At 44.3% G+C, this 13,734-nt stretch overlaps 1 protein-coding gene across 1 annotated transcript in view; it reads left to right on the forward strand.

Annotated features, from left to right (window-relative positions):
- EXOC6B (exocyst complex component 6B) overlaps window positions 1-13,734 on the forward strand; it is a 618,488-nt gene that overhangs the window by 230,901 nt on the left and 373,853 nt on the right. The window contains exon 7 of the mRNA XM_036751845.1: window positions 3,734-3,910. Coding sequence (XP_036607740.1) covers window positions 3,734-3,910 — 177 coding nt within the window. The remainder of the gene's footprint in view (window positions 1-3,733; window positions 3,911-13,734) is intronic.

The following is a 13,734-nucleotide window of genomic DNA, read 5'->3' on the forward strand; positions in this document are numbered from 1 at the left end:
TCAATAGCAGAGTCCAGCCCTGAAAAGGTTACCTTATGGTATGTGTCACTGCCTTCAGTAAATATTTAAATGTTTACCACATTTCCTTTAGAGGATTACAATGGTATAATACATAGGCTTCCCTCAAGTTGGGTAGGCAAGACACATGCACACATAAAGATAACTAATAATACAAAGCAACATGTGTAATTGTCAAAAAATTGTGCTACTGATTCTATAGGACAAGGAAAACGTACTCTAGATGGTCAGAAGAGGGAGGGATCACTGCAGGGGTGTGCTAGACCAGGACAAAGAAGATCATCGGGTCATAGGTCTAGCGTCCCTAGAGGAGTCCTCCAACCCAAATCTCTTCTTTTGTAGTGATGAAACTGAGGCCTAGAAAGAGGCTCTCCAACTTGCCCAGGGTCACATATATGTAGTAAGTAGCAGAGCAAGATATGAACCCAGTTCAGTGGTTCCAAGTTCAGCTCTCAATCTGAGGGATATGGTTTGGAAGACTAAGAAGGCAGAGCATTTGTGGGGGGAGTGGGGCTAAGAGGCGGTGGTGGGAATGGACTTCATGCTCAGGGGACAACAAAAGGATCAGTCTGCCTGGAGTGGATGATCTGAGTTGGATTCTAGTTTTGGTTGGACACCAGCAATAAGATTGGGGCAGATTTTGGAGGGCCTTGAATGGCAGGCTCCAGTGTGGACTTTACCGTGATCAAGAAAACCACCAGTGAACCACTGCTTTCCAGATGATGGACCTGCTGAAAAAGATGCGTTGGGAATATTTTTCTGATAGAGTCTTGTGCAGGTTGAATTGGAGAAAGGAAGGGACTGAATCTGAGATGCGGATGGGACAGCTCAGTGGGGAGTCTCCCCGGAGAGCTGAAAAAGTCTATGGGAAAGCCAGCAGCAGAGATCTGGATTGGGGAGTTATTTGTATATAGATTAAAGCCCCAAGAACAGATAAGAATATAAAAGAGAGTCTAGGAACTGAAACTTGTGAGGACCTACAAGTGTTAACAGCTGCCTCGATGAGAAAAGGAGAGGGGAGCCCTGGGAGTGGAGGCGTTAATGATCCAAGAGCTAGGCCGTGAGGATAGGACATTGTCATCGAGGGCTAAGAATGAGAATATTCCAAGAGGGAGAAATATTCACGAAACCATTTCAATATTTGGTCTCCAGCACCAACTGCACTACATGAAAAGAACGAGAAGGAAGGAAAGCTCTCCTCCCTCTTTCAGGGCTTTGCCTTCTCCCACCCTTTAGCCGTCCTCTTTTAGTGAGCGCTGTCTCTGGAAGTGCTCTATGGTGGAGCTGGATTTTTGTGGGTTCTTATTGAAAATGGCATTGTTTTGGGCTCCATTTATTCTCTTGTGTTGATTGCTTTTTAATTTTCTTTTTTTTCCATCCGCCCCCTGGAAGCATTTTGGTTGCTATTAGGCGGTAATTTGCATTCGTATCCACAACAGTGACAATGGGGCCAATTCATCATTTTGTGCTTTCGCTGTGGTGCTCACTCATCCAGTGGCCTGTCTGCCTGCCAGACCAGCATTGACTGCTCCCTTTCATAGAATGAAATGGGCTCCATGGTGCTTTAAGGCAAAATGACTTGCCCATTGACCCTGACAGAGCCAGGATAGAACTTCTAGCACTTTGATTTTTAGTTGGGGGGCCCAGTTCTTTGACCCATAGTACCTTACCTGACTATCTACTATCCAGCTTTCTGGCTTGGCCCAATTTACAGAATCACAGGAGAAAGTAGATGCCTTACTCTAGGGGTTTAAGTGAGCTTGAGAATGGCTCTGAGTGTGGGCTTAATTGCAAAGCCAGTTTAAAGGTTTCTGGTCTCCTTCTGTACCTTTGTTTTAAGTAACAGAGGCCACTGTGCCCTTGAAGTAAGTTGAACCATGATGCCAATGGATCATGGACTGTCAAAGAAGTTTCTCTCTCTCTTTTTTTTTTTTTTTTTTTTATTGCACGCAAGCCTCTGGAATGCATGGTCTTTCTTTTTCATGTTCCTGGCAGAAGTGAACTCTCGCAGTTCATTTTTTTTCCTTTTTTCCTTTTCTTGCCCATCCAGTCCGTTATTGGGCTAACACCCATTGGCATCCACTACTTTATTCTTGACACTGACGTTGAACTCATTCAGAAGACTTTAAGGCCTCCTGCCATCAGCCACAGGAACTGTTCTGCTGAGCTGGTTTCCCCTCTCCCTGTCTCCAGTGGAGAAGTGTCATACAGAGATTAGGAATTTACAACCTTATTGTTGATTCTTTGCAATCTTATATTTAGGCTTTTTTGTGCCTGCCTCGATCCCAGGCCTTTTTCAGTTCGTAGTGTTGAGCTAAGCTCTAACACTTCCTTCCCCTTTATAAGTGCAAAAGGGGAAACCGTTTCTTTCCTGCTTCCCAGAGATTAAGGTCATAGAAACTCCAGTGGGGTCAGCTAGTTCATTCCTCCGTATCAGACTTCTTCATCTCCTCAGTGGAATTTCACTGGAGTATTGGAAGTGAAATGGATGCAATGTCATAGAATTGAAGGAAAACAAATCTCCATAAAACTCTGAAACTGTAGAGCCTCGATGTGGCATTTATTATCCTGACAAAAGTTGTCAGGAGCTCGCTCCTTTAGCCCGAGGTGTGGGCTCCTGGAATGAAAGATCACTTTAGCCTCATAAAGAGGCTAGAGTGGTAGTGTGTGAAATCATGAGCTCTGGAGCCAGAGGATTGGACCATGTGGCTTTAGAGGCCTCTTCTGGCTGTGCTTCTATGAGCCTATGAGGATCATGTTTGGAAGGATTAGGTTGAGAAGTGCTAGGAATGCTATGTCATGCATTTAGTGGCTGTGTGACCCTCCACAAGTTACCCTCTCGGTGCCTTAGTTTTCTTATGTATAAAATGGGGACAGTAATAATAGCTGCCTCCCAGGGTTGTTGTGAGAATCAAATGAGTGAACATGTATAGGATGCTTTGCAAACCTTACAGCACTGCGTAAACTCAAGCTGTTCTGCATTTGTTTGAAGTTGGGAAGTGATCCTTGAGAACACTTAACCCAAAAAATAAATTGTTATTGATATCTCTTTCCATTGCCTCTGCTTCTCCCTGTATCCATACTCTCCTCCTTCCAGAGAGCCATCTTTCATAGAGGAAAGGAGGAAGGAGAGAAGGAAATGAGCAAAACTGACCAATATCTAAAGATGACCATGTAGATGTAACCCACACGTCTACAAAGGAGTTAGGACAGGTGTCTTCTCATATTTTTTTGGAAAAAGCTTGTTCTTTGTAATTTTGTAATATTTTCAGTTGTTTTGGGGTGGTTTTTTCCATTTATGGTGTTGACATCATTGTGTAAGTTGTTTTTGGCTCTGCTTATGTAATGGGATTTGTCTCTGTTATATAAGAGTCAATGGGTATGAGGAATACAGAGAAGCACAGGAAGACTTAGCTAAACTGATGCACAGTAAACTCAGCCCACCTGTAGTATTTTTATAGAGGATGAAACTGGCCCTGAATGGCAAAGGGACCTTCTAACAGGAGGCTCTCTGCTTACCTTCTCATTAAGCAAGTTTCAACAGTGGATTTGCCAGGTCACATAAGGACATTAAAAGTGTATGCACTGTCCCAATAGATTCTTGAGGACTTACGTGTTGACATATTTCTTTGATGTATTTTCTAGAAAGTTCTCATTTGTTTAAAAAAAATGTGAATGTTCCTTTCTTAACTGTCCACTTCTGCTTCTGTCTTAGGCTCAGCAGCAAAGGAACCTGGATAACATCATCTCACAACAGCCCAGGATAGGCAGCAGGAAAAAATCCAAGAAAGATGCATTGACCATCTTGGATACAGAGATAGAAAGCATTAGCCCCAAGTCTGAGCAAGATTCTGGCATTCTGGACGTTGAAGATGAAGAAGAAGAGGAAGAGGTAATCAGGGTTCGGCCTGGGGTATGTGAGATGCCCGCTGCAGGGCGTGGCTAATGCCCAGTCCAGCTCTGGGTTGTGTGCTGATATGGTATCCAAAGTTCAGAGCTTTCTTTTCCAAAACCCAGTGAATGAAAACCTGAATTTGCGAAGCAGGTTAGTCCTGAGTGATCCTTCAGCTGACTGGTGGAGGCTTCCTTTGTGTAAAGGAACCATTTTCTTAAATCTGCCTAGGCAAGCAGTGGCCAGGTAGAAGAGGAGCATTCTTGGTGACGCGGTGAGGAGAGTGTTGCTCAGGGCCCCATTTCAGAACCTGAAGTAAGTATTCTAGGGCTAATCAGAGGAGCACCTCCCCATGGTGACTTGAGAGAAGTGGCATAGATTGTAAATGTAAGTAGGTTCAAGAAGAGTTTGGATGTATTTGTGAAGGATCGATCTATCCATGGTGGATCATTAAGGGGAGTCGTAGTGATCAATACGACAATAGCTATCATTTATGTGGCACTGTACGTGTTATCTCATTTGATCTCTACAATAGTTTTGTAAGGAAAGCGCTATTATCATCCACTCCATTTTACAGGTGAGTAGACGGAGGCTAAGAACCAGTTAAGTGACTTGGCTGGCATTACCCAGCTCTTAACTGGCTGAGTCAGCATTTGAACTCCAGTCTTAGGATTCAGAGTCCAACATCATACCCACTATGCCACATAGCTGCCCATTGGGGTAAATCCCTAATCATTGGAACCAGCTTTCTGGAAGCTTCCATAAACTCCCTCAAGCTGTCACTGCCTGCCACTGTCACATCTGATTAGTGTGCATGTCTCATGTTTTTTTGCTGGCAGATGAGAAAGGGGTTTCAAAGGGGCTCCCTTAGTTTTCACATGCTGGAGATTGGTGAACGTTTTCATTTTCATTCTGACCATCCCTGTCCGGAATGTTCCTTGTCTCATGTTCCAAACTTTGCTTTTAACTGTGTGCTTCACAAATGTTCATCATGTCTCAGGACCAGATGCTTTTTCTGGGGGAATTTTAATGCAGTTGGTTCTCTTTGGAAAAGTTAGTTTTACAAGTCACCTTTTGAGAATGATCGCATTTTTGTGCATAAATGGGAGAGGATTGTACCTCTGTCCATGGTTAGGAATCTCACACTGTGGAGAGAGACAAGGTTCTTTACTGGTGCTGCCACGTGATACAACTAGTCTTGAGAATTGCCTCATAGGAGCCCTCTCTGAAGGAAATTGGGCATTTTTCTAAGTCTGGGAAGTGGTTGGGATTTTCTGCATGTGCTCAAAGACGATGGGAGAAGTGGCCTCTTGGTACTGAGAGACCCGCATCAGTCCTATAGATGGTGATGCCCCCTTGGCCATTTGCCTGGTCTGCTTCAGAAACAGAAAGGTACCTTGCGGGAACCTTCATGAGACCCATTAGTTGTGACAAACCACAGCATTTCCTGCTGTCATTTCCCTTTTCCAAGAGATCAGGTTAACTCTTTTATTTTGGGGGTTATTTTATCATACTGTGGGATGGGGCCCCCTAATCCTGCCCCAGAGAAGTCATAATTCCTATCTTCTGTGATAACAGACCACAAGTGTGTAATAGGAGGGCAGAGTTTATAATCTCAAAGAGGATCATAAACATGTCTGAAAGGTTCGGAACCGCCGGATATAAGAAACTCTCAAAGTAGAAGGCAGAAGAATCAAAACATATATTTAGGCTCCACAGTAACCAACCCATGAACCAGCAACCCCATTTTGATATATTGATCAAAAGCTTCCAGGCCCAATAAGTACGCCTTGAAAGAGTAACCAGGAGGCTACAGAGAAGCATGATTGCATAAAGCAAAATCATGCTTCCCCCTCTATGGTAAAAAGATTACCCACTGGCCTGAAGTCTTTGTTCAGCTTCCTCCCGTAGGTCAGCTCTGCTACTGGCAGCTCCTGCTTCTGCTGTGGCTGTGGCTGTAGCTGTAGCTGTGACTGCGGCTGTAGCTGTGACTGCGGCTGTAGCTGTAGCAGCCTCTGGCTCCAACGGGAGCTGCTTTTAACCATCCAGCTTCTGCGGGGGTGTAAGGTACGCCGGGGAAAGCACAGGTTCTTTCAATCTGCTTAAGCAAGGTGAAGGGGTTGACCGGGAAAGCACAGGTTCTTTCCATCAGCTTAAGCAAGGGAAGCAAGGTGAAGGGGCCTGACAAGCTTACTCCAGTCCAACATACAAACAGCATTCAGTTCAGGGGAAAAAGCCAAACTAGTCAAGGGCACTTGTTGACTAAGTGCTAAGGAGCCCATTTTTTGGTTGCCAATACAAAGTGGAAAATAGTTAAGTGAGGAGATTAAGTCACGATATCCACACGTAGGCTTCATCCGTCAGTGACCACTTACCAGGTAGGAACTAGTCTCATCACGGACCCACTTTAGGTTCTCAGGGCAAGTTCCTGTGTGTCTTTCTTCCCTTGTCACCTTGTTGCTTCCTTCCCCTCTTGGGTCCAAAGAGGAGGAAGGGAGTAAAGGGAATGAAGTGTTTGGGGCTTTCTGGGAGTGAGGTACTAGATGAATGCGATAGGGAGTTAGCCTTCCATAAATTGCCTTTACCTTCAAGTCACATAGTCTTGGATTTAAGGCTCAGTTGATCTTTCCACTTTCATCTTTTATGGCAGAGTTCAGCATTTCATTTGTCATATAAATTCCCACTGACTCTTTTTTTTTTTTTTTTTTTTTTTTGTAATCTCTGCCGTATATTTATTTACTTCTCAGTTGGGATCTCTTTCTAGCAGGCATTCTTGATCTCAAACCTCATGCAGTGAATTGTTTATGTAGATGTCTCCAAACTGGTTTCTTGGCATATTCCTCACATGGCATGAAGAAATCCTTTAGATAAGGTCTTCTGTGGCCCACTGTGTCATGCTGACCTTCATTCCTCACATTTTTCGGTGGGTCTCATCGAGAGCAGCATGAATGAGTTCTGGGGAGGTGGAATCTTTTTAGCTGTGTCATGGTCCCAAGGGACAACTTGTATGCAAGGTACATGGCACAAAAATCTTGGGACCCCAAATGAAAAAGGCAGCCCTGGGAAGTGAGACTCAGGGAGGCAGCAAGGAGAAGGCTGCATTTGGGGTTAGAGGCCTGCTCCCGTTCTGACTGCCACCTTGGTGGCTTCGGGCTTTTTGCTTTAGGAGGAATCCTCCTCACAGCCCTCAGAGGTGGAGTGCCACTGTCACCCCTAATTTCACTGATGGGGAAGCTGAAGCCCAGTGGAAGCTGAGTAACTGGGAAATGTCACTGGTGGCTGTTCTGTGAGTCTCAGTTTCCTTATCTGTAAAATGAGGTGATTGAACTAGATCTCCTCTCCAGCTCCAACCCTGTGACCCTGCGCATGAAGAAGGTCTTTATAAAGTGCTTCCTCTGCCCTAAGTGCTGGGGATACAAAGGAAAGGAGATGCACCACCTGGAGGTTCCAAGATGTTGAACTGTTTGACAGGTCTTTGGTGTCAGGAACTTTATATTTTAGGTAAAAGCAGCTGAGGAGACAGAGGCTTTCCCCTCCTCCACAGCAATACCAGTGATCTGAAGAGCGTAGACCTCCCTGGGCCTTTGGCTTCACTGTCTGTGAGGAGCAGCTGTTCAGCACTTGGTATTGATTGTAGCTGAGAGAGCTAGGCCTTTCTCCACAGTGATTCCCTCAAGAATGGCTGTGGAGCCTGGGCTGGAATTCATGCTGGTGGCTGTGGGGGCACTGCCATTCCCAAAGCTCTTGGATTTGGGGTCCCCAGCCATCTCCAAGGGACCTTGAGGGAGGTGGAGGTATAGATGATCACGGTGCTTTGACTTGCCTGGAACATGCTGACACCTATCTTTCCGTCAGGGTACATGTGTGACTCAGTGGGTTTCAACCTTTATTTAACATTATCATTTGTGCCTGCCCCTTCTGAGAACGATAGTGACAGCTGGCATTTATATATATCACATAAAGATTTGCCAAGCTCTACAAGTGCCTCATTTTATCTTCATAATCCTGGGAGGGGGGATATGATTACTGTCACCCTTACTGAGGCCTACTGAGGTTAACTGACTCGTCCAGGGTCACACAGCTAGTAAGTGTCTGTGGTTGGATTTGAACTCAAGTCTTCTTGATTCATGGTGCCACCTAACTGCCTAAGCAAACAAATGCAGAACATAAACGTCATCTACCCATACCTTAAAAAGGCTATTTCATTCATTGTGATAGTAACTCTGGTCCTGATTGGTGCCCGTCTTCTAATATCTGCTTCTTTTCTAAGCCCTACCCTTTCTTCTTCTTTGCATAGAACCTTACTTGCACTCCTTTACCAGGTCATAGGTTCATAAATTTATAGCCAGAAGGAGAATTTAGAGGTCTTTAATTCAGCCTTCTCATTTTACTGACCAAACAGAGAGTGAGTAAATGATTTGTTCAGGGTCCCGTAGGTACAAAGTACTAGGGCAGGGATTCATACTTAGGGTGCTCTGCGCCAGCTCAGGTACTGTTCTCATTCCTGAGAGAAAGCACCGAACTTAAAGGGGAACAGTAAGGTGCCAGTGATAGGAAATACTTTCTGGTATGTGGGCATGGCTTGTAGACTAGATGTGGGTGTGACTGTAGAATGACAGAGGGGAGCCTCTTTCGCTTTGATCTAACTGGTAAAACAGTGATGATGAGGCATGAGACCAGGGGACAACATCTGTCATGTGATCTGTATTGAAAGGAGAGGAAACAGTTGCATTTATACATGAGCACCTGGAGACACCCTCCCCCCCCCACACCCCGTCAGTAGTTGGGCTCCTCAGATCACCAGCACCCTTTACATTCCGAGGGCAGAACTTGTGAGCAGCAAATATGGCAGATAAAGAGGATGACCCAAGGGAAGTGCAGAGATTGCCAAGTCCTCGTGATTGGCACAAAATGCAGTTCGGTTGGTCTTCTCTTAAAAGAAAGACTGCTTCTCTACTCTTAGCAAAATAATCTGTCTCGAGGCAAAACAGTATTTCTTGAAGGGATGGAGCATGTGCTTCAAGGGGACAAAAAGTGAAGGGGAAAAGAGGAAATCCAAGGCTGCGTGGAGCTGTTAGACAGTGGGCCAGTGCCACCCGAAGGAGGGTGGCGGCACCTTGGAGCAATGGGATGCCCGGGGAGCTTCGTTCTCTGATGAGGACACACTGTGCTCCTGTTGCATAAGAGGAGTAATAGCAGAGTCCATTGGGATTCCCTTCCCAAAAGCAATGGGAGCGTAAGTGCTATTACTGTTCCCAAAGCTGGAGGTAGAAAGTGGGATGGTGGAGTGTTGGGGCGTGTGTATGTAGCAGGGGATGACTGGACTAGCCCTCTGGACTGCAGGTGGAGCAGGAGCCTAGGTAGGCTTCTGGCAGCTTGCTCATTTGCCTAGGTCAGGAAAGCTTGGCCCCAGGGCCTTGGTGGGTGACATTCCCTGGGGCCTGGTGTTTGGAGATCTGGAGGGTGAATGGTCAGAAGGTGGTGATGGGGACACCTGGAAGTAGTCAGACGGATCTGAGACTGGCCAAATGTAGAAGACAGTATCTTGAAAGTAAAAAGACCAGCAATAATAAGAGGATTGTGTAGTGGAAAGACCATGAAGACCTTTGGATGTTAGTGGATGACAACCCTGCTGAGTCAGCAGTGGGATGGTGCAGCCAAAACCCACCAAAAACCACGTGGCATCTGTGGTTACATGAAGAGAAGTCAAGCTCTGAGGTGTGCAAGGGTGGGAGCTCCTCCATGCTAACTGCTTATCCATCTGCCCAGGTCAGCATTGATTTCACACCCACAGGGTGCAGGGTACTGTATTCTGGGCTGTGGGGTTGTGTTGTGAGTTAGGAGATTGATAAACAGGAGTGTCCAGAGGAGGCCTGCCAGAGTGGTGGTGAAGGGGCTTCAGTTCTTGCCATGTGAGAACTGGTGGGAAGAACTGGAGACATTTCACTTTGTAACTCTCTGGTGCCATGATTCCTTGGGAGTCTAAGATCTTTGTTTTATAAATATGGAAACTAGAGCATGGAGTGTTTCTATGGTTGTTGTCTGAGCCAGGACCACAGCCCCGGCCTTCTACCTAGGGTTCTTTCTGTTAGTCTGTGCTTCAGTAATGGGACAGAGGTTAATGTATCTAGTAAGATGAGGAATCCTTCAGTAAGAATTGGTTTTCACATCATGTATAGCATACAAAAGGCTAGAATACCTGTCGTTTAGGGGGCACGCAGGCCTTCCGTCAGAGCTTTGCCACATGATCCACTAATGGCAAGTCAGACCTCTTTCCTGCCTTCTTGGAAATGAATTTTTTTTTTAATAAATTTCTTTATTTATTTTTAGTTTACCACACACGGTTCTACATAGTTTTGAGTTCCAGTTTTTCTCCCCTCCCTGCCCCCTCCCTCCCCAAGACGGCATGAAGTATCATATAACTGTCATGTATAACTTCGCATTGAATTAATTTATGCACTAGTCAAGTCGTGGAGAAGAATTTTGACCAATGGAATGAATCATGAGAGAGAAGAAAAAGAACCCAAAAAAAAAAAACCCAAAAACAAAAACAAAAGAGAAGCAGAAAAGGTGAGCATGTAGTGTGCCTCAGTCTGTATTCAAACTTCGCATTTCTTTGTCTCGATGAAGATAGCATTCTCCATCGTGAGTCCCCTGGAATTGTCCTTGCCCCTTAGGTTGCTGAGAAAAGCGCAGTATGTCAGGGTTGGTCCTCACGGAATCCATATATCTGTGGCTGTGCACAACGTTCTCCTGGCTCTGCTCCGCTCACTCAGCATTATGTTGTGTAGGTTTTTCCAGGTTGTTATGAAGTCTGCATCATCCCCATTTCTTATGACACAATAGTATTCCATCACCTTCATATACCACAGCTTGTTCAGCCATTCCCCAATTGATGGGCATCCCTTTGATTTCCAATTCTTGGCTACCACAAAGAGAGCTGCTATAAATATTCTTGTACATATGTTTCCTTTTCCCGCTTGCATGATTTCTTTGGGATACAACCCTAGAAGTGGTATTGCTGGGTCAAAGGGTATGAACATTTCTATAGCCCTTTGGGCATAGTTCCAAACCACCCTCCAAAATGGCTGGATCAGCTCACAACTCCACCAGCAATGCAACAATGTTCCAATTTCCCCACATCCTTTCCAGCATTTATCATTCTCCTGATTTGTTATTTTAGCCAATCTGACAGGAGAGATGTGGTATCTAAGAGTTGTTTTGATTTGCATTTCTCTAATCAGCAGCGATCCAGAGCATTTTTCCATATGCCTGTAGATAGCTTTAATTTCTTCCTCTGAAAACTGCCTGTTCATATCCTTTGACCATTTCTCAATTGGGGAATGGCTTGTATTCCTATATATTTGGCTCAGCTCCCTATATATTTTAGAGATGAGGCCTTTATCAGAGATACTAGTTGCAAAGATTTTCTCCCAATTTTCTGCTTCCCTCCTAATTCTTTTTGCATTGGCTTTTTTTGTACAAAAACATGGAAATGAATTTTTAAATGATTTTGAGCAAGAAATCACTTCTGTTTGAGGATGTGCCCAGCAGTGGGTCATATCCCTGCATCAAAGGGCATGCAAGTTCAGTGACCTTTTGGTGGATTACTTAACAATGTCCAAAATGTGGTCCTAGGCGCCAGAGATCCAGAAAGTCCCTTACCTTTATGTCACTTACCTTCCGCTGGCAGTGTGGGGAATGACTGAGGCAGGAGGGAGAATCAGCAGGAGGCTTCTGTCTCTATCTCTGTTTCTCTCACTGTCTATGCCTGCATCCTTTCTTCTGCTCTCTCTCTATACACTTCTTGAGTTCAGGTCAGTCAGAAAACATCTAGTAAGCACGCCCATGTGCCAGGCACTGTGTTGCATGCTGGGGATAGAAATCAAACAGAAGGCTGGCTGACTGCTTTGGGGGAGCTAACATGCAAACAGCTCTGTACAAACATGACAGATACAGGAGCAATTGGAGATAAGCAGGAGAGGGAAAGCAGCAGTATTAAGGGGGATCAGGAAAGGCTTCTTAGAGCAGGCCGGACCGCCAAGTCTTCTTATCTCCTTACCTTCCAGAAAGGCTTCTCTAGCTGTGCAGACTTATTTGGTGAGTGAATGGCACCTGGTCTTTGTCTTTAGAATTTTCTGCCTTTGTTTCCCCAACTATCAGGTGTAAGATTAATGAAAGCTGTGGAACATATAGTCTCTGGGATACATGACTCTTTGATGCTTTATTGATCCAAGTTCTAGTCTTCACTCAAGTTCCCATTTCATAATAAATCATTGAGTAACCACTTTAGTCCACACAGATTTCTTCGCTTTCTGAACGTAAAAGTCCATGCAGTTAGCATTTAATTGTTTAATATAAATTAGGTTTATTACCCAGTTAGATTGTAATTTCCTTGGGAGTAGGGATCATTCCTTATTCTTTCTCTGATCCTCACATGCGTCCTTCCCTTACCCTCAAATACCTAGCCTTGTCCTTCAGATTCTTTAAAAGAAATTTTTTTAATATGTATCAGCAGTAAATATCTATAGAGGAAAACATTGGGGTTCTTTCTCCGGACACACAAGTTGTATTATTGACTAAACAATAGGAAAAATTTTTCTCCTATTTAATGTAGACAGTAGAAGTTTTGGATTGTAATAAGTGAATGAAATAGTATACTCCCTAGGAATTTGTTAGGGGAAATCAGAATTACAGCATTAAATGCCCTTACCCATCAGGGCAGGACACTTTGTATTTGCCACTTCCAGCCAGTCCTGGGCCATAAACCTCATGATTCCCCAAAGTATAGTTTAATGTCTTATTTATAGGAAAATCAAATTAATACTAAATTTGGGAGTAAAGGAGGATCACACGTCCATGGGGTGGGGAGGTTGGGGGGGGGGGTCAGGGTGGGTGTGGGTGTGGAGTGGGGATATTTGCCAGGTGTTTTCTGAATTCTAAACATAATGCAGAAAGGTAAGATGGATCTCCTGAATGCAAAGAAGATGCCCTTTCAGGTAATTAGATATTTTTTTCTCTTTGCAGAAGAATGTCTGGTACATTTTAATAGCTTGAAGTTCTGGCTGATGCTCTGAAATGGGCACCAAATCTCTTTTCATTTCTTTCTACCCAGAATGTGTTTTTGGATGAACTGGTAATCCGAGGTCTTTTCAATGTGGAAAGTGCCTCAAATCATCAGTGAACAACATATCTCAATTCCAGAAAAGCCCTTAGTGTACTTTTTATGCCAGTCTAGAGGCTTTGAAAGGTTTCTTGAGAAAGGAATAAATACCCCAAGGGTTGTTGAAATAATGCTTGTGATGTGTGTGTTCTGGGACATAGGAACAACAGCTCAGAGCAGGCTAATGGGCCTTAGGCTCCATCTGCTTTCCGCAGGAGTGGAGCGGAGTGGGCCAATGTCCCATGTTTAATTTCTTCTATGCTTTTGAAAGAAGAGAGCACCTTCCTTTCTTGCCATCCACAGATTCCCAGTGAAGGGGCTGGGAGTTTGATCATTGGCTTATTCATATTTAGGCTGTAGGTAATTAACTTCCTTGCAAAAATACCACAGTTCTTTTTCTGAGTACAAGTAAATCTTCTGAGTTTAAGGCCTGTCATGGGGGCAAAACCAACTTTTTAAAACAACCTCTAATTCTTCTTCCTGTTTAAAGAAAAAAAAAAGACTCAATAGTTGTAGCTGATAAGGTCCCACATTATCCATTTCAAACCATCACAACTCTTTAAATGTCCCAAGTCTAGTTAATATCTCTTTAAGTCTTACCCAGATAGGATAAACCATCTGTCTCTCACTTTTGTATTCACTTTTACTATATCAGTATTGG

Source organism: Trichosurus vulpecula, chromosome 3, assembly GCF_011100635.1.
Source record: "Trichosurus vulpecula isolate mTriVul1 chromosome 3, mTriVul1.pri, whole genome shotgun sequence".
Lineage (NCBI taxonomy): Eukaryota > Metazoa > Chordata > Mammalia > Diprotodontia > Phalangeridae > Trichosurus > Trichosurus vulpecula.